Source organism: Nelumbo nucifera, chromosome 6 (genome assembly GCF_055504915.1).
Source record: "Nelumbo nucifera cultivar China Antique chromosome 6, China Antique-T2T, whole genome shotgun sequence".
In the NCBI taxonomy this organism is placed as follows: domain Eukaryota; kingdom Viridiplantae; phylum Streptophyta; class Magnoliopsida; order Proteales; family Nelumbonaceae; genus Nelumbo; species Nelumbo nucifera.
In genome coordinates this window covers 3,559,095-3,582,626 of record NC_142654.1, presented here as the reverse complement: position 1 = coordinate 3,582,626, position 23,532 = coordinate 3,559,095, and the positions used below count along the sequence as shown (strand labels likewise).

General features: G+C 38.0%; 1 protein-coding gene across 2 annotated transcripts in view; it reads left to right on the top strand.

Moving 5' to 3' along the window:
* The window catches only part of LOC104590397 (uncharacterized), a 30,435-nt gene extending 15,953 nt beyond the window's left edge, over positions 1-14,482 (top strand). For both annotated transcript variants that reach the window (XM_010249063.3, XM_010249065.3), the window contains exons 4-16: positions 3,287-3,561; positions 5,105-5,275; positions 5,562-6,320; positions 6,433-6,527; positions 6,624-6,680; positions 6,769-6,857; positions 6,963-7,028; positions 7,428-8,057; positions 9,059-9,133; positions 10,329-10,399; positions 10,947-11,004; positions 11,423-11,693; positions 11,951-14,482. In XM_010249063.3, coding sequence (XP_010247365.1) covers positions 3,287-3,561; positions 5,105-5,275; positions 5,562-6,320; positions 6,433-6,527; positions 6,624-6,680; positions 6,769-6,857; positions 6,963-7,028; positions 7,428-8,057; positions 9,059-9,133; positions 10,329-10,399; positions 10,947-11,004; positions 11,423-11,693; positions 11,951-12,657 — 3,324 coding nt within the window. In that variant the 3' untranslated portion in view covers positions 12,658-14,482. The remainder of the gene's footprint in view (positions 1-3,286; positions 3,562-5,104; positions 5,276-5,561; positions 6,321-6,432; positions 6,528-6,623; positions 6,681-6,768; positions 6,858-6,962; positions 7,029-7,427; positions 8,058-9,058; positions 9,134-10,328; positions 10,400-10,946; positions 11,005-11,422; positions 11,694-11,950) is intronic.
* Positions 14,483-23,532: the final 9,050 nt, after the last annotated feature.

The following is a 23,532-nucleotide window of genomic DNA, read 5'->3' as shown; positions in this document are numbered from 1 at the left end:
GCTGTTAAGCTCTCTGTAGTTCACACAAAATCTCCAAGTCCCATCCTGCTTGGGTACCAACAGAACCGGAGAGGAAAAAGGGGAGCGGCTGGGACGGATGATCCCTTGCTGTAACATATCCGCACACTGCCTCTCTATTTCATCCTTTTGTCGGTGTGGATAGCGATAGGGTCGGACGATGATGGGATCCGATCCGGCTATCAGAGGGATCCGATGATCGCAGGCTCTGGAAGGTGGAAGCCCCTTGGGTTCTTGGAATACTGCAGAAAAATCTGTGAGAAGCCTCTCCATATCTGTGGTGCACAAATTCTCACCTTGAAGTGTATGCAACTGTGTCTTTGATCTTATCCTAGTTCCCTGCCATGTAACTGGTTTTCCGTCCAGCTAGAATGTCATAGTCAGGGCGCTGAAATCCCATAGGATTGGCCTTAGAGTGATCAGCCATTTGACTCTCAGGACGATGTCGAATTCATCCAAGGAGAGTACGAATAAATCAGCAAGGAAAGATTTTGATCCGACCTGAATCTTGGTGTTCTTGCAGATTCCGGGGCTGTGAACTCTTTCCCCGTTTGCCACGGCTACCTATAACTGTGGCCTGATTTCTATCGTTAGTTCTAACTAGCGGGCAGTCTGTTCACTGACAAAGTTGTGGGTGCTGCTGGAGTCTATGAGAATACGTACTGGTTTCCCTGCTACCAGCGCCCTTAGTTGCATGGTTTGTGAGGTTTTGATCCCCGTGATTGCATGGAGGGAGATCTCGGGGTCTGATGCTGTAGGTTCATCCTCGTCCTCTTCGGGTTCGTCTACCAGAAGACAAAATAGCTTCTTGCCCCTGTGCCCGGAGGAGTACAGATCATCGCAATTGAAGCACTGCCCTCTTGTGCGCCGTTCTGCCATCTTGGCTCGGGATAGTCGTCTAATAGGGGGTGTTGTCCTGCTACTCCCTATACTTGATGCCAATCTGGAAGGGTTACCGGTAGGAAGCCTCGGTTCCCTGTTGGCGGTTGAAGAAGGAGGCACTCCTGCTACCTTCGAAGGAGCCCAGGTCGTTGTTGGCCGACCTACACTGAAGGTTCCGTGGGTGAGCTGCAATTTCCGTTCGAAGGCGCGTGCGAGGTTCATCGCTGTGACCAGGTTGGGAGGGTGTTGCATCTCCACGTCCACCCTTAGGGGTTCTGCTAGCCCCGCGGTGAACATATCGACTTGCTGATTTGCACGAACCGAGGTTGCTCTGGTGAGAAGGGTTTGGAACTGGCGTTGGTATTCTGCCACGGTTCCAGTTTGCTTGAGGTTAATTAACTCGCTCAGTGGGTTGCTTGTCAATGGGGGTCCAAACTTGAGGAGGCAATAGGATTTAAATTGACCCCAACTGAGCCCTGGTTCTTCCTGCTCCAGACGGTAGAACCAGAGTTGTGCCTCTTCCGATAGGTGGAAAGCGGCCAGACTGACCTTGTTTTTGTCATCAGTGCGCTGATTACGGAAGAACTGTTCGCAGCGATACAACCATCCTAACGGGTCTCTGGTGCCGTTGTAAGACGGAAATTCTAGCCGACTATACTTGGGAATAACTGCGGCTGTCGGGGCAGCGATCTGCTGTTCGCTGGACGTCTTTGCCTAGTCTGGACGGCGACTGTTGGTGGTGGCGGTTCCCTCGGAGTTTCTTTCTTTGTTGGAGAGGAACGTTTCCAGCAGGCGTCGCAGCTCCCGGACATCATCCTTGACTTCACAAACCTCCATGCTGGTTTCTGTGAGCCTATGCTCCAGTTTGTGGACCCTAGATGGCAGCGGCTTTTGATCCCCCATGACGGTAGGCTCTGATACCAGAATGTTATGGGCCCGGGCGTAGGATCTCGTCACGGGTCGGTCCACGGGGAGAACCTCTTGCTTCCCCTTGCGCCTTCCCTTGCATGCAGACCCTATTGTGGCAACCAAATGGGTGATTTGTCCAAGAGACCACCCGAACTCTCCTCACTCTTCTCTTAACTGGAAAACTGAATGCCTTTATTCCAATTCACAGCTCCTTAAATAGGAGATTACAAGAGGTGACTCCTTATTTCATTCGGCTAAGCTAGGACAATCCAACTTTAAATCAAACTCCTACTTCTAATAGGTAAACAGACTCCTAAGAACAGAACTTAACTCCTATCTCTAATAGATAAGTAAGAACAGAACTGGATAAAGTAAGCTAATGGAGAGCTGGCAGGATAAGCTGATGTGGCAAGATAAGTTGCTGCGTGGGCCCTCCTCACTGCTGCTGCCGGCGGCGGCGGTATCTCCTTCCTACGAATGCATCCATAACAGAATTTAACTTTTATTATAATAAACACTGAAAGTTTATGCCTCGTGAATCTAGAAGTTTGGTGCCTCTCTATTGATAAAAAAAAAGTTTGGTGCCTCTCCTCACACTTCCTGTTTTCAGTTACCTTTGTGTTTATGTTTCTGCATGTTATGAACTATAGTCGTTAAGATGTCCAGGTGATTCTAGGCGAAAGTAAGGTATCTACTTGCCTAGGTGAGAGAATTTTACAAAGAATAAAAACAAAATTTTAGGTTAGTTCCCCAGTCTAAAACATTAATTTTCTCCTTAAAATGTAGCGTATCATCGATTTTAAAAGACAATAGCATTTTAATTCGATTAATTTTGATACTACAAACACAACATTATAACACGATGAGAACAAGGGGCAGAGCCCCTTTTTTATTTAATGTATGAGAAAGCGACTGTAGAAAAAAGGAGAACATTCTTTATTCTTCTTTCTTTAATTTTTTTTATGATGAATTCTTTCTTTAATTTTATCATCCTAACACCCATTATAATTTGTGTTTTAATTGTAAAATCCTTAGTCAAAGCACAGGTGATACATATAATATATAATATGGCGTATTAGCACCAATAGTAATAATATATTGGCACAGTAATAACATTACAAGAACATGCCTGTCTTCTGGTATTTCTAGCCTAGGTGACACTTTGACAACTATGTTATGAAAATTATTGATACCTTCTGTTCTCAATTTAATATTTCATACAACTGCAGATATTACCATGCATATTCTTAGCTTGTTGATTTACAAGTCTCAACTCCTTATGTCTCTATCTGGGAGCCCTTCCCATATTTCTTGTTTATGCCATGGTTATAAATTTGCTTATTTTATTTGTTTCATGTCTCTGTTTCTGGTAAATATGAATTGTTTTGCTATCTTTCTGTCATTTAACTAAACTATTAACATGCTTTTAATTTATTCATTTAGGACTATGATTTTGACCCATTAGATGGATTTACAGGCTAATACTCTTGGAGTGCCATCTGGGGCAATGGATAGGGATAGAGAAATGTTCAGAGCTGCAAATTGTAGTGCAGTTCCATCTGAAGAAAAGGGTCAGGCTTTAGCCATTGGTGTGGATGGTTGGGAAAAGCCAAAAATGAGGAAGAAGCGGTCTGGGATAAAGTCAGATGTTTGTGCTAGCACAATGTTGACAAGACCTCTTGATGGTGATCGGGAATCTAAATGTGGTATGCAGCAAAGGCATGTCACAGATGCCCGAACAAGGTTGATCAGGTGTAACTTCTTACAGCACAACTCGTGCATTTGCATTTAATAATTGAATAACTGATCTGAATTTTCAAGTCAAGGTCTAGTTGAAGAGTTTTTCAGATAAAAAGTCTGAACCTGTTGTAGGGTCACTAAACTTCTGTTCCTTCACAAAAAAATACCATTTCTTTCTACTAGTCTGTATTGGACATTTTGTTCTAGTTGACCCCATATTAGAGGGGTTGAGGCTTGTTGAGTTGAGGTTATATATGAGTCCTATTTTGGGTCATATGTGGCAGGACCTATGATTTTTTCATATCCTATTTATTATGGTTATTGCTTGATGGTTGAATATTACCTTCATTTTTTTTAATCAGCAACCAACCATTTTATATTCCCTTCATTTTTATTTAATGTGAATGGAACTTTCATCCACAAAGAATCACTTGGAGGCTATTATTTTTTAGGACAATATATGCACTTTTATCATTATTTTTTGGGATAAACAACTAGAAACATGGAACTGAGCTTCTATGGTTTCTTTTTCCTTTAATAATGTTTCTTTGTATTTCACCATAAATAAACTGTATAAATATTTATATGAAGCAGTCGGGATGTTTCTTTGTATTTCACCATAAATAAACTGTATAAATATTTATATGAAGCAGTCGGGATGATAAAACCTTTTCAGTTTTAGTTGTTACGATGGAAAGTTCTAATCTTCTAAGTTTTCTAAAAAAATGCTTTTTGAAGATTTTAGGAAGTCTGAAACAAATTCTTACTCTGGAACACTTAATAGATGCTTTCTCTGCTATTCAGTTTATTGTTGTTATTTTCTTGTGCTTAAGCTTATTTCTCATTATGTTTTACCTATCATCCAAATAGACCATTACCCAATGATGGACCTGGCTATCTATCTGGGGTCAGGAGGGGTAGGCTGGATACAGATCTTTGGTATTTTTTGCATTAAGTGTCTGCTCAGACTCCAACCATGTTCTCATGCTTGTCAGTCTGGGATTTTACCATTGCACCAAGCAATGGCTCCTCAAAATGCATCTTACCATGCACCATATATATATATATATTATGACTGTTGAGCATGATTCAAAGTAGATACACCATTGTGTATTGGCAGAGGTGTATCGGTGCTTTATACAATGTGCTTTTTAATTTTTTTTGTTTTTTTTCCAAAATTTCATTTTATAAATGTTTTTATATTATTTAATTAATGAAACAAATAGGTTCCTGAAATCACCTTTAAATAGCTGTATCAGAACCTTGCTGATACAATACAATACGCCCGATATGGGGCATATTGTATCGATACTTTGAACCTTGCTGTTGAGTTCTTAATTTGTTCTAGAAAAGTTTTTATTCCTTTCTTGTATATTATTCCCTGTGGTTATTACTACATGGATCTTTGTATGAATAATTAGGTCTTTATTATCTGATTCACATATCCCATTTCCTGTATGTTTCACCATGTATCCAAATTATTTTTCTTCAGAGTGATCCCTCCCCTTGTTATTGGGTTTCTTATGTTGTATTTATTTGAGTATCTTAAATACAGACCAAGCGCTGGTGGAATTGGAAAATTTGATATGTCTTCTCAACAAAATGGCCTTGGAATGCGCTCTTCCACCCCTAGGATTGACCAAGACAATGGCTCTGCTGTTAATGACAGAAGAGATCGTCCAGTTGGTTCAGATAAGGAACGTGTCAATCTTAAGGCTGTTAACAGGTATGTAAAATATCCGTAATAGGATTATTCTTTCTTTTTTTTTCTTAGTTTCTCCCCTCCCAACCCAACCTTTTTGTCTTGCATTTGCAAGGTTTTATTTCTATGGATCTCATATTCTGTAAGGTTCTCTTCTTTTTCATTTAATTGCAGAACAGTTTACTTCTGTGAAACTTTGTTCCCTGTTTGGGTGTTTCTTTTTCCTTAATGAAACCCCCTGTTTTCTCATTCTTTCACAATCCAATTATTTACTGCTTAAATTCTTCTACTTCATACAAAACATTTTCAGGCCAATCAGCCGTGAAGATACTATTTGTTCAGTGAGTCCTACCTCAACCATAAAAGTAAATACATCTGCTCGGGCACAAAGATTTAGTTCAAGCACAATACCCAAGTCATCTCCAAGTGCCCACAAGGTAGGATCTTCTGATGATTATCAACTTTCCCAATGCATGAACAAGGTCCAGGATGTTGCTGGGAGTAACAGTCGCAAACATACACCACCAACACCATCTTCATCACCACCTGTGACACAGTGGGCTGGGCAAAGACCCCAAAAGATATCACGTATGGCAAGAAGAACAAATTTTGTTCATCCCATGTCAAGCCAGGATGACAACCTGGCTTCTGATATAGTATCTCATGTTGCTGGTACTGAAAATGGGTTTGGAGTCCCAAGGTGCTTGTCTAGTAAGGCTCATCAACAGGTTAAATTAAAAGGTGAACATTTGTCTTCAGTTGCATTGCCAGAAATTGAGGAGTCAGGAGCTGCTGAAATTAAGTCCAAAGACAAATGCAAGAAGTCTTGTAATATGAATGAGAAAGTTGGACAGAGCATTCAAAGGGTTGCCAGTCTAGTATTTTCATCAAGAAAGAACAAGATATCTGCTGATGAAGATCTTGGAGATGGTGTTCGGAGATTGGGAAGGTCTGGACGTGGTTTCACTTCCACAAGGTCTGGGATGCCAACAACTATGGATAAGCTCAACAATGTGGCTACAGCAAAACAGCTCAGAAGCGCAAGACTTGGTCTTGATAAGGGTGAAAGGTGATAAATTTATCTTAACTTATATTCTCCAATGCATCTACATTTTATTTCTTGGTTAACCCTTTAAATTTTCTTGGTTAAACCTCTTACTGGATTAAATTCTTTGACTCAGTAAAGCAGGTCGTCCAGCAACTAGGAAGCCGTCTAATTACAAGGCTTATACACGTCCCAAACATGCAATGAATAGTGGAATAGCAGATATTCTTGGTATTTGGTCTCCATGCAATTCAAAATTTGCAAAACACTGTGCTTATCTGTTAATTTCATTGTTTAACTTTTACTATTTCATTTGTTTTTTCATAGAACCAGGTGATGGCCATAAAGAGCTCTTGGCTGCTGCAAATGCTGCTATAACTCCCAGTATAACTCAGTCTCTCACTATGCACGGTATCCATTTGCTTCTCAAAAATTAACTTCAGTTGACTAATTTTTGTGGCTATTGTTGTAGCTCATGCTTGCTCCAACTCATTTTGGATGCAAATGGAGCAAGTCTTTGGTTTTATTTCAGATGAAGATATAGCCTATTTAAAGCAACAGGTATTGTCTTTTCTTTCTTATTTTTGTAAGTGACTTATTTATTCTTATTCAAAAGATTTGTTTTATCAACTAATCTCTCCATCTGTACTGAAATTGGTATTGCAGATTTGCCTTGTAGATGAACCATTGGAGAATATTGACGTTAAATGCTGCAGTACCACTAACCTTAAGGTACGAGTATATTATTATGACTTCTATGTATGCAATGCCATTGGATGACCACTTGTGTCACAAATCTTCATAGACATATACTTTTTAGTTAATTATTATATTTATTCCAATATTTTCTACAGGTATATTAGGTGCCTAGTATACAAGCATATCTATTTCTTCTCATCTTGATGATTTCTCAATATATTTCTGATCTAGATAAAAAAGATGCCACTTATTGAACAAGAACTAGTGAGTGTTATGATGTTCTCTTTTCTGTTATTGGATGTAATGAAACTCATAACAAAAGGAGGGAAGGCTTTTACAGTTTCAACTACTTAGTTTGAGAGTCATTTTTCATGGATCATTTCTATCATGTGATGCCACTTTCATTTTGTTCTGTTTACTTCTTTTTCTCAGGGAAATGTTGGTTCTAATTCACTGTTACCAATGGTAGGCGCTAGTGGAAGAGATGATTGTAGTACTGTTCCCATCAGAAATGGGTTGGTTGATTCTAATAGAAATTTGGAGATTGCTAGTAAAGGAAAGGATGCTGAATTTTTTGACGAGCATTTGGTACCAGGAATAAGGGTTCATAATACAGTGCCATTAGCCCAAAGACTTATTGCGGCTCTAATTCCAGAGGAAGACAATAATGAATTTTTTCCTGAATGTGATGAAGACGTAAAGTTTGATATATGTGGAACTGGTTTTGAGTTGCCAACTTCGGGGTTGAAGTCCAATAGTTTGAATCACCTCACACTTGAGAGTTTTCTGACAGTTGGACAAACTGCTTCAAATGCTTATAGGACAACATCCTCCTGGAGAGTCCTTGATGAGATTGAACATGATGAGTTGGAAAATGATGGTGTAGTGGCAGATGCAAATACTGGGATGAACTCGAACTTTGTGTATTCCTTAAATGGATTTCATCCAGACCAATCAGTGATTGCTACTATGGCTTGCACTGAGTCTCAATATGATCAGTTGTCCATCGATGAAAGAATTCTCCTAGAGCTCCAGAGTATTGGAATTCTTCCAGAAGCACTGGTATGTTTAATTCTAAAAAAAGTTTGCAGTAGTTGGTGTGCTGTTTTCCCAAGTATTATTTCATTGTATAGTAGTAACTTTTTCATGTTACATGCAGAGGATTAGTTTTAGGTTGGTTATGTGCATGTACTCCCTATAGTTTGCTTCACTTGTCTTGAAATAACCAGAAAACAATAAAAATTGCTGTATTTTTTCCTTGAATAATCAAGTGTAAAAGCATGAAGAGAGAGTTATAATGGACTGAAAGGTATAACGAGTAACTACAGAAACATAAAAAAGGTATAAAAAATAAGTGAACTAATGGACTGAAGTATCCCTTCATAGCAACAATACAATTTAGTCAACAGCTTCAACTTCACAGCCTGCTAAACAAAATGTTTGTAGTCTTCAACATTCATGTCTTAATTAGAGCTGCTTCACTTCAAATGTTTTGTTTCATGTGCCACTTTCTTTCTTGGTATTATGCTTTAATATATTCTTGTACTTTGTGTTTATACTCTTTTTTTATTGTTAACCTGAGAGTTATGATGAACTGAAAGGTATAATGAGTAACTACGGCAACATAAAAAAGGTATAAAAAATAAGTGAACTAATGGACTGAAGTATCCCTTCACAGCAACAATACAAGTTAGTCAACAGCTTCAACTTCACAACCTGCTAATCAAAATGTTTGTTATTCAACATTCATCTCTTAACTAGAGCTGCTTCACTTCAAATGTTTTGTTTCATGTGCCACTTTCTATCTTGGTATTATGCTTTAATATATTCTTGTACTTGTGTGCCACTTTCAAATGTTTATGCTCTTTTTTTCTTATTGTTAACCTACAAAGAATTTTAATTTTTATGGTAAAAATGCTTATGTACAAAGTGGAATTGGCTTAGCACTGTTCAATCTACATTTGTGTTCAATTCACCTCTTTTCTTGCCAAGGAATCTGCCATACCTTTTGCTTTGGATTTATACTTCTTACCGATGCCTAATAGACATGCCTATTCTTTCAGCCTGACTTAGAACAGAGTGAAGATGAAGAGATCAATGAAGAAATTAGCGGTCTCAGGGAGAAGCTTCAAGAACAGGTAATTTTTTTTTATTGTTCATGAGCAGTAATGACAACTATGATTATATTCAACCAAGAAGTTTCTAGAAGTTCCATTTATTAGGAATTTACTCTGATGATCAAATGTGTCTCTGACTTTCACAACTCATTCATATATCTTTGGGGCCATTTGATAACTAAATCAGAAATGAGTGCAATGGAAAGGACTTAGGAATAGCTCCAATTAGTGGCAAGACAAGGTTGACTGAGATGGTTTGTTCATGTTCATAGATTATGAGTAACTGCATCAACAAGGAGAGTATTCAGGGGAAACCAAAATAAAGATGAAATGGTAAAAAATGATTTAAAAACTTTAACAGAAAACATGGCTCTTGATGCTTGATAGAGCATATTGGTGGAAAAGGATTTGTGCACCAACTCCAAGTAGTTTATTTGATAGCTGCTGAAGTAGGTGCTGAAAATGGAATGCCAAAAAGATTCCAAACTCAAAAATGGCTTAAATTCAGGGGCATTATTGGTATATGATAAAAATATCTAGGGATAAAATAATCATCCAAATGCCTGTATTTCATCATTCAGTTATTAAGTACGCTTGACTTTCTGAACTGCTGAATGGCCTATTTTATATTTTAATTTTTTTCCACTTAGAGATACTATTTCAGTAAATTATCAAACATTCACCTAATTCAATTAACACCCATAGCTCGTTAGTGGCACATAATTGCAATGAGTTGTATTGGAACCCATGCATTAATGGATGGGTTTTTGGTAATTCTTTTAATTCTTGTTCCAAATTGTTGCAGTGTGAAAGAATTTGTCCTGTCAGAAAAACCACGGTTATGATATTCCTTTGATGCTTTCCTCTGTTGATTTAGTATCTGAAATTTCTCTGTGTTATACCTGGCTCTATGTGTGCATGTGTTATGAAACTATGCCTTCATATAATCATATGCTATATATGCATGTGTATATGGATTGTGGGTATATAAATAGACTATTTTGTCAGTTTTTGTCTATCTATCTCTGATTTTGTTCCTCCCTCTGTGTCAATCATGGATGAGGTGATAAATGTTCATGCTCTTGTAATTCTAGGGTAGTAGCAAGAAATATGACCGCCCTCTTTTAATATGACACCTAATAAGAAATTTGTCTTAAATAGAAGTATACACTACTCTTGATTACATCCATCTCATAGTTAGGTCTTTTGCTGATAGGTTCTTAAGAAAAGGAGATTATTATGTAACCTGGAGAAGTCTGTTACAGAGGCAAGGGAATCTCAACAAAGGTAATGAATTTATTATTAAGCATGGCAATGCCAATTTGGTGGTTAATAATTTAATATCCTCTGAAGTCATTTGATTGGTCTTGTAATAGATTTTAGAGGGGATACATAGTACCTGTTTTCTTGTAATTTGGTTTAATGTAATTCATGTTTTGAGTTAGCAATTAAATGCAATTATGTATATATCCAGGCCAAAAGAGATTATTTCAAGTCTCCTTTATTCATATCTGGAATCTGCTCCTTATTCTTTAGGGTTCAACTATGATACCGGAAAGACATGATACTGGAAAAATCTGTAAACAATCAACAGGTACCATAAAAATGGTAATCATTCAGATGGTTATTTATCAATTATCAAATTCACCTGGAGGGGAGGGCGGTTGATTGGTCAAAGCCCTTCCAGTATCATGTCTTTCCAGCAGCATAGATTTTTCCTTTTCTTTATTTTCCTTTCTTAATATTTCACTATTATAGAAATGGTTCCATGTCTTGTTCTTGTCATCCCCTTTACTGTCTATGATTTTTAATGCAAAGTTGCAATGTTTTGCAGGGAAATTGAATTAAATGCCGTCAACAAACTTGTTGAAATCGCTTATGAAAATTATATGGTAAGTGTTGATTGTCTAATTTCTGACTTTTTTTTATCTTTACTATGTTAAATTGAGAAGAGCTCCTCCCCACCTTGTATGAGCCCATCTTACCCGTGCAGTTCGAAACTTTTGTATCCTATAAGACTAAATTTTCATCTTAATGCAAACGGAATGGTTTGTGCTACAAGATATTAGACAAAGCATGCTTACCATCAATTTAAATTATTGGTGTCTGTTCTAGTAAATATTTGTCTATCTTTAAAACTAGTATTGAAGGCATCGTTTTACTATCACTATTAATTATTAAATACTACAGTGCATATGCTAGTTTGTATACCTAAATCTACACCATGAAGGTGCTGCTGGGATTTGCCGTTTTGGTGATTCTTCTATTTTTACATCATAGGGTAGATCTCATATATTGTATGTTTTACAGACATATTGTGCTCCTAATATCTCTAGTGGAAAGAGTGCAAACAGCAAATGGGCCAAGCGTGCCACTTTAGCTTTTGTGAGACGAACACTAGAACGGTGTCATAAGTTTGAAGATACAGGCGAGAGCTGCTTTAATGGGCCATTATTCAGGGATTTGTTTCTTTCTGTTTCTTCCTGCCATAATGAATCAGAGTGTTTAGATACAACCATAACTGAAGGGGAATCTGCTAGTACTGACATTTCTACCCGTTCGTTGGATGCTAGGGTTTCAGGTACTTACCCTATTGTCCTTTGGGGAAATCACGTCGCATTTGCATACTGATATATATACATACATACATACATACATACATACATACATACGTACATACGTATATATATAAATATAATTTGCATCTTCTTCTGATGCAAGTGATTGATTTTTTTTTTACGGTTTAGTTGTATCAATTTACTTGGTTGTCTTTGGCATCATGCTTCTTTTTCTTTTGGTGGTTGAGTGGATAAAATTGTGATTTTGTCTCTCTTGCAGCTTCCATGAACTCACATCAAACTGCTCCTGTGATTTCACGGTCGGGGCAGAACATAGATATGCCTGAGAAGCATTCTTCTAATGCCTTCCATCTAGTAAATCACTTATCTGAGCCAACTACTGGTAAGGAGGGTAATTGGTCAAATAGAGCGAAGAAAAAGGAGTTGTTGCTTGATGATGTTGTTGGTGGGACAATTGGTACTTCTCTGAGAAACATTTCAGGATTTGGGGGTTCTCTTTTAAGTGGTACAAAAGGAAAGAGGAGTGAAAGAGATCGAGAGGGAAAAGGGCATAAAAGAGAGGTGCTTTCAAGAAATTGCACTCCTAAAATTGGTCGGCCAGCTTTAGGCAATGTCAAGGGTGAAAGGAAGTCTAAAACAAAGCCTAAGCAGAAGACAACCCAATTATCTGCTTCTGTAAAAGCAATGCCGCCTCCGGTCCCAAAGTCACGTAAGGTGGCTAATGATGGTAATATGAATGGGAAAGATGTATTGAGTTTGGATATGTTGAATGACACTGAGGCTATTGATTTATCCAGCCTGCAACTACCTGGAATGGATGTACTAGGTGTTCCAGATGATCTTGACGGGCAAGGCCAAGATCTTAGTTCATGGTTAAACATTGATGATGATGGATTGCAAGACCATGACTGTATGGGCCTTGAAATTCCAATGGATGACCTTTCTGAATTAAACATGATGGTTTAAGATTGCTCTCTCTGTATATTTTGTTCATTTATAGAAGTTAAGCTATAAAAGTAAAACCGAATTAGACAAGGCTGATTGCATGGATAAGTAGGTTATGGATCTGAGGATTTGTGGAGGTACATTTTGGAGCAAAAATTGTCTTTGGATGTGCTCCTCTTGTAACACGTTGGTAAATTTTAGTTGTAAAGATCTTTCTTCTTGATCCACAAGCTAGCTAAACCCTAAGGTCAACATTTATAGGCACAATCTCCTGATTATTGTTTGACAGAACTGGGGTATAAGGCCATTTGTACATACATTTTATTTTTTTAATAAATAGGGCATCAAATTTGATGCAATAATTTATTGCATGTGAAATCCAATGTTGGTTTCTGCCTTGTCCTGTCTGTCTGGAATGTGACCGTTAATGGAAATGTTTTGTTACTTGCTATTTGTTGCCACTGTGACTAGGCTCTTTTTTCTTTCTTGTTTTTTTTGTTTTTGAATACATTAAAGAGATATTTTCTTTGTAACATCATGGCTTGTCTTCTCACCGAAATGGTGAATTGGTTCAGAAGCGTTTTATTTTTTCATTTTGCCAGGCAGATCATTTGTTTGTCTTTGGGGTATGTATTTAATGTAGCTGAATAAGCATACTTTCTTCTCTACAAAGTTAATTTTACACCCTTAATTCTTTATTCTCCTTGAATACTGGAGATCCAATGGTTGTAGGTCTTAGGTCATCGTTAGTTGTTAATTTGAATTTAATCATTCTACAGAAATCAGTTAAGCCTCAGTCATGATTACCCAAAACAAAACAAAATCAAGTAGAAATAAAAAAATAAAGATGATGCTCCTAAAGGTCCATTGTTGCATTCCCATATCTATGCTATTGAACAATTGCCTTGAGGTGTTTTTGCAGGACGAATGTTGGACACGTAACATAGTAGTTTTTTCTTTTCTTTCTTTTCTTTTAAATGGGCTGGTATCCTTTCATGAAGTCCTATAGTTGCATCTTTACAAGGACGATACATTGCCCTCAGTTGTGAATGGCCGTGGTAATATCTTCAGTATAAACAAAAGCACTAACCTGATGGATCGAAGAACTTCAGCCATTTCATTACCACTTAAACTACAGTATTTGCGGTAAGTTGGTAGGAGTTTTTATTTTTCTTTTGTGATCTTCTCTGATGAGTATGAAATCTTCCCTGTACTTAGTAACAAATGAATTGAGTTCTTCAATTTTTTCCTATAAACTATGAGAATATGCATCTCTTATCCAACTTGATTTTTAATAGAGTTTTAGTTATAATTTATTGTCTACATGTATTGTCATCTTCCCATCTGCTTCCAGTGGTCTGTTATGCAGAGACACAGAATATGTTCATTGACATTCTCTCCCAGTGCTTGGCTTCAGTCAATGGTTGGCAGCCACATAAGAAACGCTATGCAGAGTTGCAGACTGAACCATTCATGGTGAGAGCCTGGCATGTGATGTTATTTGGCTTTGCATGATAATCTTTTGGTGACCACTTTACTATTATTAAATATTCGGACTTTTATTAAAATTGATGCAATTTTTGGTGCTGAGATGCTTTGGAGTCATTACTGTACTATTGGACTACATATCTGTTGGCTTCCCAATTTTTGAATTTCACGTCCTTTAGCCGTCTGACTGGTTGGCTTTTTTAATCTGCAAGAGATTGAAGCCTGTTGGAACTGTATCAGAATGTAGTCATAAATCGCTGTTTTCCATTTGTAGACATGTTTTTGAGGATATAACATCTGCTGTGACCGTTATGTAATGATATTTTTGAATTTATTTACATTACTGGGATTTTACTTGGATCTGGTATATAATTCAAATTTCAAACAAAAAGCCAGAAATATAGAACAGTTCACACAGGCTATATCAGAAGATCAGAAGTCTTAACGGTTGAGAGTCGAGGAAGAGGGAGCCAAATTCATGGGTTCTCTAGTCGGGTTAATAAGAGAACTTCTGCAAACAGCTTGTCATTTTTCTTCTATGTGAAGGTATGCGGCCAATCCTAACCATCATCCATCAAGTGGGGGGACTACTGGCGACGAAACCTGGTTTTCCATGTTCGACAGCCTTTGCTGTCCACAGGCTCTCTCCGCGTGACATGTTCCATACAACCATGCATTCAGCACTGTAACGTGTCATGCAGTTAGAGTTCTGATGGCCTAATGTATATAATTAAATTTCTATTTTTTTAAAAGGTGTTATTTTATTAATTTATACTGTCTACCCCCGATGCCTAGCCTAGGCCAAGGTAGTAGCAACGGCCGTTAGTGTGAATTGGGATCTGTTCCTCACCTTGCGCGCTTCACACCGACCTCAGTCACATCCTACCCTACGGGGTGCGTTTTGCGAGGAGCAGATCCGCTGTAAAACCCTGTTCGAGCCGGTGGCCCGGCTCATGCCATGTGTCTTGAATTCTGATGCATTGGAGAGTTCATACCTGACCGTGAGTAGTCTGGATTTGCACCTCGTACCGACCTCAGCATATTCCAGCTACATTGTTATTGTTCATAGGAGATATTCTCAATACACGGTGGGATGTGGTTGTGAGGTTGATGTGAGAAATGTTCTATGATGAGCATATCCCAATTTGGCTCGGAGAAATTATGCCTGTCAAAGGAGATTCCCTCATCGTTATCAACATCCTCCAAGGTCTCTAAGATCCTATGGTAGTGTCTTGCGATAGCTGAGGAGTGTCAAGAACCTCAGCAAAGGTCACCTCCCTCCCTTGGGATAATTTGGGAGGTTAGCCTGGTATGGCTCATGGCCCAAGCCCGTGGGCCTAGATTGTTTTTTTTTGGGTTTTGCTTGCTTTGGAAACAAATTGGAAAAAATAAAAAATCTAATAAAGAAATGAAAAAAAAGTACTTACCAAAATACAAAAATGACAATAAATTGAAAAAAAAATAAGAATTTTATTTCATTTAAAATATAAAAATTACAAATTGAAAATAAAAAATTACATTGTTTAAAAATTAACAAATAATTGTAATAAAATTGAAAAAATTATTTCATCTCATTGACTTTAATTATCTGCTTCATGAGGTGTAGTAGTGTCATGTCCATCTTTGTCTTGTAATTCATTTATTTTAAAGTAGATGTCTTTTTCTTGTTTCTCGTGGAAGAGCAAATGTCTGGTAAAGTGGCCAATACCACCACCCTTGTTACTGAAGGAAAGTCAATCCTACATTTTTGCCAAACAATTCTTTTTCTTTTCTCCTCAACCTCCTCTATTTTAAATATTTTCCAAATCATGCTAATGAACTTACTATTGGGGAATTGGTTTTGGGAAGAGGAGTCAATCCTACAGTATGGGTGTATGAGAGATTGAGAGAGTATGACAGTACAAGAATTGAGAAGAGAATTACTGAATTGGTGTGGAGGATAGGGTTATTTATAGGAATTGAAAATAATTCAATTGTTTAAAATACCTTAAAAACTTGTCTTTCTTAGTTGTTAAGAAGGATATTTTGGTTATTATAAAATTATTTATCACTTTACCCAAATGCCCCTTAAAGTAGTTGTTATATGGCTATTGAGGGGGTATTTTTCTTAAAAAAACCCAAAAAAAGATGAAAGTAGCCATTGGGAGGGGTTAGGGACCGGTATGATCCCCTACCTTAACCCCAATTGCTGTGCTGGGCTGTGCCGACATGTGGGCTGTGGGTGGCATGACACGTATAGTCATACCATGCCATGCCGGCCCTTGAACATAAACCCCCAGTGTGGCATGGCTCGCATGATTGTACTGTGCCCGACACGACCCGCATTTGGACATGCCAGGAAATGCGGGCCGTGCCATGCCATAGGCGGCTCCAGGGAAGGAAAATGTTGCTGCAGAGTAGTTGACTAACAAAGGAGAGGATCGTGATATTTCTTGTTGCAGCGGATCTACCCTTCTCCATTGGTTTTAGTTTTGCTTTGCCTTATCTTGTCTAATTCCCTTAATATAAAAATAGGGGTTTTTTCTATTCAGTCCATATATATCTTAACTCCATCATACAGTAGGGGTATAGACTCGAGTGGTGGCTCCGTTGGTATATTCGCTGGGTAATCCATGTGAATATGTGGACTTGAGTCCCCTTGTTTTCACCTACCTTGAGGGTTAATAGTGTATTGCGTTAAATATCGAAAAAATGGTAACCCCCAACCGTTGTAATAAGATTTTTTTTTTGATATATAATTGAAAAGAAATTTATAACAGGATTTGATTCAAGTCTCCGCTGCAACTGAATCATCATGAGTAATTTAGTAGTTCACTACACCTTATGGTTTCACGTGTTTTGTAAAACCTATCCTTCAGCTTGCGTATTACTAAAACACTCCTTTCAATCCAAAATTTTGCCGTTTCTTTTTGTTTCTTCAATCGTATCCACTGAAGGAAAATAATAGGCTTTGATTGATATAAGAGGTTTGCCTATAGTCAACGAGTTTACGCAACTTGATTCTTCGCCTACAGACATCGTCAGATGCAGGAAAGTCAAAACGATGGAAACATTGAATTAGATAAACTCGCTGTTTCCAGGAGTTTTCCACGTGGCAAGTTAGCTCTAGAATACGTTGCAACGTTTTTCCCCACTTTAAAACGTGACACACAGCCAGATATCTATCTTATCTTTTCAACTTGTTTTATATCACTTTCTCGAGGGTCTAATAAGTAAGTGGAATCAATTGGGTCAATATTTTGGGCTTTTGGATGTGAGAGGGCCCTCTACAGTCTCCTCTTTGTACAATTTATGGGCTTGATCTACGACCACGAGGTATCGGCGTACGTGTCTTCCTAGTCATCGGGACCCACCGTTTAACTCTTCCTTGCCAAAGGTTGACCAGATCTTGTGATCCTAACTCTCTCTGATTGGCATGCCGTTACACTGACCAAAAACTATATAGAAAGAAAAAAAAAAACATATGGCTGGGATTATCCCTGTTGGCTCCACACATTGAATGGTTGTTACGGCCTTTTGTCCTTTGGATTATCCTCAACGGGACAACGCCAAGCCTGATGAATAAATTTTTGGTGATCTATCAGTTTTTTGTGCTAAGTATTTTGTCATTTGGTCTGTTTTCAAGTAGTCGATGACTCAGAGATTAAAGTGGAGAACTTTGTTGGATGAGGACTTGGATGCCAGGTTGACCAGGCCGAGTTGACTGAGCCGAGTTGGGCAAGTTAGGTGTCAAACTGACTGGGCCGAGTTGGGCAGGTTAGGTGATGAGCTGACCAGAAGGCCGAGCTGACCAGGGTGCCGAGCTGCCTATTAGGTGCCGAGCTTACCAGTGGCGAGCTGGATTGATTATTGAGCTTTGTAGCTCTTTAGAGACCTGCAAGGAATCAATGCTAGAGGACCCGGGGTGATTAACCCGGCAATGTCACTCTGAAGCTTAAATCAGTACTCTCATAGTAGACTGCGAGCTAAAAATCATAAAGTATGAGAGCTAGAATATGCTTACTTGCCCCTCTATGCCATTGGGGTTGGTGCCTTTATATAGGCATTGTTTGGCGTAGGCTTTACGCACCGCATTTGAGATTTCCAAGAAGTCGTCTAAATGGTTCAAGATTCCCTGAGGCAACCGCCATACACGTTGACCACCCTTTGGATTATTCGGCATGTGGGCCAACTTCCAAGGATCGTGGGAGTGTTAGGATATGCATGCCGAATTTGTCGACGAGCACGTCTCTTAGGTCGCTAGGTCGGCGCCTGTGCCAGGTCACCAGTTTGCGTCTGGACCAGACCGCCAGGTGGGATACCATCAACTTGGCTAAGGCAATTTATTGCCTAAGTGGTTCTAGGTATCACCTAGTTGTTCCGAGGTGCAATATATCACAATATCATTAGAGGGCCAAATCCGCCCTCATCAAAGCCCATCCCTTCCATTCTATATTTCTACCTATCATCTTGTCAGTTCTCTGTAATGAGTTCTGACCAATAAATAAATAATAATAAAAATCCTTCTATTTTCTTCTTATATATCTATATTACGTGTTTTTTTCCTTTTCTTTCTTTTCTTTTTTTTTTTTAAGTGGAACCTGCTTTTGAGTAAACGTTGCAACTTGCAACTGGGTTTACTCTGAAATGGAATTGGTTAATCCTGACTCATCTTCCGATCGAATGGTTATCCCAATGATGATGTCAGTGTGGGACAGTGAGTGACTCGTTGTGTGAGATAAATCCTAACCATTCTAAAAATCTAAAGGTTTTTACTGTTCAGTCCATTCTAAAAATCTTAATTTTACTATACACGTGAGATAAATCCTAACCATTGAGTCAAATTTATGGACAGGCAATTTATAAAAGGGGCTATTAATAAATTAAAAAGGGATATAATTTCAAATTTTTGAGATAGAATACAGTCTACTTATCTCTTCAAATAAACTTATAGGCTGGAAGCTTCGTGTGTAGTACGGTTGACAAACAAGTCTTAGGTGGGACGTGGGATCGGGATCAGCTATGAGGCTATGACCCATTTCGAATATCTTAGCTTAGCCTGAGATCAGACCGGCCAATATGTTGAGCCAACAATCATAATCATATGGTATATAAACGTTACGACATCATAGATTTTTCTTGTATTTTCATACTTCAAAACAATTACGTACACGCGCAGAACAAAGTCTATCGAGGCCCAGATTGCCCACCCCAGCCCATCCTCATCTTTGACCAGCTGTAGCCGGGGGCCCATTTCCAACCTAACCCAAAGAATAGTAACAATTCATGCATTGGTCTACTAGTATCCCCTAATGACATTATTTAGATGCCTTGTTTTGCCGTCTTAGTATTATAGCCGTGGGCAGGCCAGTGGTCCCCTTGGTCGGCTCGGTTCAAATTACCACCACATCTCTACTCACAGCTTGCCGAGTCTCAACTTCATTTCACTCATAACTATAGGGGACCGAGTCATGATTTTACAGGGTTTGGTTTGGCAGCGGAAGAAACCCATGCATCTAGCACAAGCATTTTGTGATGTAAGGGCTAAGCGAATCCTTGCATTTTAGGATAAGCATTTTGTGATGCAAGGGCCAAGTAAAGCCATATTGATGGTTTTACTAAGGTCATTGGCATTGGATCATGACCTTATTGCTTATGGTTAAAGCTCTTGTATAGTTTATGATGTATTCTCGATGTGCGCTTAGAATTTGTTGTGGGGAGCATTTTATGAGGAGCAGATCCGAACTCTTAATATGTGGTCTTGGGAGCAAGGTTCAAAATTTTAATACATATCGGACCGTATCGGCCAATACGGTTTGATATGGGGAACATTTTATGAGAAACAGATCCGAACTCTTAATATGTGGTATTGGGGGCAAGGTTCAAAATTTCAATACATATCGGACCGTATCAGCCAATACGTATCATATCAGAAGCTTCCCAATACACCCCTACAAGAAGTGTTTCGGGATCTTAACCAGTTCAGGGGTGGACGGACCTTAAACTGACCCCTTTGTAATTTGAAAAAAAAAAACTAAAAAAATAAAAACTATCGATACTGCCTGATACGCTTCGAATAAATTAAGCTTATTTTTAGATTGTGACATGGCCGTGATTCCTTTTGCTAATGACTCCTTCGGGTCAAGTGATAGTCTAGTGAGTCAAAGTGGTTGACTCCTTTTAGTCTATTGCCAAGTCACTTGGTTCCTAGTCAAGTTTACATTATTGAAAAATGGAACTTCGAATGTTTTTATACTCACGAAGTGTTCTTCAATGTATTATTTTTGTTGTTAGTTTCAAAAGCAAATCAAATCCATATGCTTTGTAAATAAATTGGTTCTTAAAACAAAAATAGAGAAGACATGTTCTTGGTGGTATGTGTTTTTTGTTTTCAAAATTGAAACCAAAAGCCATTCTTGAATTTCAATTTCAAAGAGCATAATCTTGAATTAAGATCACAGTTACATAATCTTGGCAATTGGTGAAGGCGAGGTGGAAGGACGAAGCTGCATACCAAGATCTAGAATTGAGAAAAAGATCAAAGGTCCGATGAATTATTTTCCAGATAGACACTTCGACGCTCAAGTTAGTGGTATGAAAGATAAGTGGTTAGGCCGAACAAATGAGAATAATGCTAATTTGAGCAGAAGAGGCAATGTAACAGTATGAGGAGTCAAAAGTCCCTTACCCTAAGCGGAGGTTACCTATTTATAGCCAAATATTCGTGTCCAATTCGGATGAGATTTTCGGGGTTGTCGGGATGAGATTACCTGCCAAGGTCTTCGAGATAAGTCCAATTCCCCAATGGACTTGTCTCCTATGTCTGTGCAGGACTCTCCTTGGTCGTGTTTATCCATCCTGCATGGTGCTGACGTGGCTAAAGGGATAAGGCGGCCACGGAGGCTGCCACGTGATGCCCGCAGTCAATTCAACCATAACCCAAACACATGTTTTCTGGTTATTTAATATTATGTTTTATAAATTATATAATATATGTACTATAAATTTGTTTTAGTTTTGAAAAATCACAATTTTGTCGGTTTAATTGTTTTGTTAAACAAAACCAACTTTTTTGCTTTTCAAAACAAAAATGTAATTCTATGGTGTTCTTTTTTTGTTTTTTTCTAATGGTGCAATAAATAAATGAAAACAAAAACTTCATGTCGTAGAAAACCTCCTTAATAATAGATTTATTTCATTTCACATACTTCTTTTAATTATTCAAATACATTACTAAAAGATTATTCCTAATTAGAACAATTAGGAATTAGGAAATGGTGTGAGCCACTCAAAGTTCTACATCCATTGAGTTCGAAAAACATGAAGGATATTGAACACCAATAAGGCTTTCGTTTCAATGGGTGTCAACTACTATTGCAGGTCTAGGTCTAGTCCATTTTCACCGACACCCACAATATCATAGGCCTTGTCAGGTCTCAGTAGCTCCTCATTAATTTGATGATTTGTAAAAAAAAAAGGGGAAAAGTCCATTTGGCAAGTATCTTCTGCATGGCCTTTCGGGCTTTTCAAATCTCATAAGACCAAAGTTATTTTTCATCTGGGAGAATGACTGCCCAGCCCACCTCAGAATTATTAGCCTCACTGTACAAGTGGGATGAATTCTGACCGTGGATTTGTGCCAAATCCATGAGCAGGATGCAATTTATAGGGGGCCATTAATAGACTATGGGGGCTGTAATTCCAGAATTCTGCCGTGGGCTGCAGTGTACTTCTTTGTTTTTGTTTTTGTTTGACAATGAAAGAAAGGAAGTTAGAATGACCCCGCATCCTAAAAAAACTCATGGAAGCCTGGAAGGTTGGAACACCAAAAAGTTAGGAAGCTTCAAATGAAGCTTTTCATCTTTTTGCACTTAAAAAATCTTTACTCTAACAACTCAGTAGACCATAGTAGACCAGGAAACTTATCCAATGGTTTGGGGGTAAAGTTGCCAACTTCCCCTTTTAATAATGGATTTTTACGGCTAAAATGGTCATTGCCTTATTTACTTGGAAAATAAAAGAACATGGGTAAATGCAATTACCTGAATAAGTTTTACTCGGATAAATATTTCCCAAAAAAAACTTAACCAATTAATTACATTTACGTAGATAAATAACTTATCAAAAAGCAAATGGGGCCTTAAAATAAGACTCCAAAAGTTAAATACATCTTTTGACCATCTAAGCCATTGGAAGATCTTGTTTAAAAGACTTGCCAAGTGTCACTGAAAAATCTAATTTGTAATTTGTCTCAGCAAATCTCTTACTTTAGTACTCTAACATCCATGGTTCAGTTTGAAAATATCTTCAACCAGCTGTCTGAAGTAAATTAGGTACTGCCATATTTATGGTAGTACTAAGGCAATTGAATGTTTTTCATTTTAGTTAGTGGAAAAGGACTTTAAGATCTAAAAAGGGGGGTAAAATCTAAGATTTATACCTGCTTCCTATAAATTTTAATATTTGGAAACTTGAATTTATTTTTATTTTAATGCACATCAGCTAGGTTCATATAATGTGTCTTAAATATATGGACCTAATTTGGTAGGTCCAATGTTGGTACAGCTAGACCTACTAATGGGGACAGGAATATTGGACATCCAAGTAATTGGGTACTTATTGTCACCTCTGCCTGCTTGTAGATTTGGCAGTTATTAGCTCTAGCTTGCTTAGATAAACATTCCTATTCATTTGCCGCACGTTCTTTGTTCTCTCTTCTTTCTTTCTTCTTCTAACGTATAATGCGCAACATTTGATCAAATCTTTCTTTCTTCTTCTAACTTTTGATGTGCAACATTTGATCAATGGGAAAGGATCAAAGGATTTGATCCCAGGAAAGAAAGGAGGAAAGTCTCTATATAAAATGGAATGATCATGGCAAAAGCTTGGAAGCTGGAAAGCCTGGAATCCCAAAATCTATGCTTGGATTTTCATTCTATGTTTGAGATTTATTTTGTTTGAGCATATTTAATATGTGCTTGGTACCGTTTATGTTTATTAAATAAATGATTGTACTTTATTTACTAGTAAAATTGAGAAGTGCAACAATTGCAATCGTTTATGACAATTGGACACCATTAGGCACCATTTCAGCGTAACAGTGAATAAAAACCTTGCTGTTTGTGGAAGCTTCAAAAATAAATTTTACAAATGACTGACATGCACATAAACAGAAATTCACTTTCTACATTTTCGATGTATGCAGAAGAGTAAGAGAGAAAATACTAAGATGACGCTTATGTGGCAACATCAATAAATGTAAATGATACCAAACATCACCTTAGTGCTGTCAAATCCTCATATCCTCGGGTCTTCCACTCATTGATAGCTTTAAGATTGTGTTTGGTTTAAAGGAAAAGGTATGAAAAAGGAAGGAAAAGGTAAGGAAACATATAAACATGTATCATCCCTTCTTTTAGCTGAATGAAA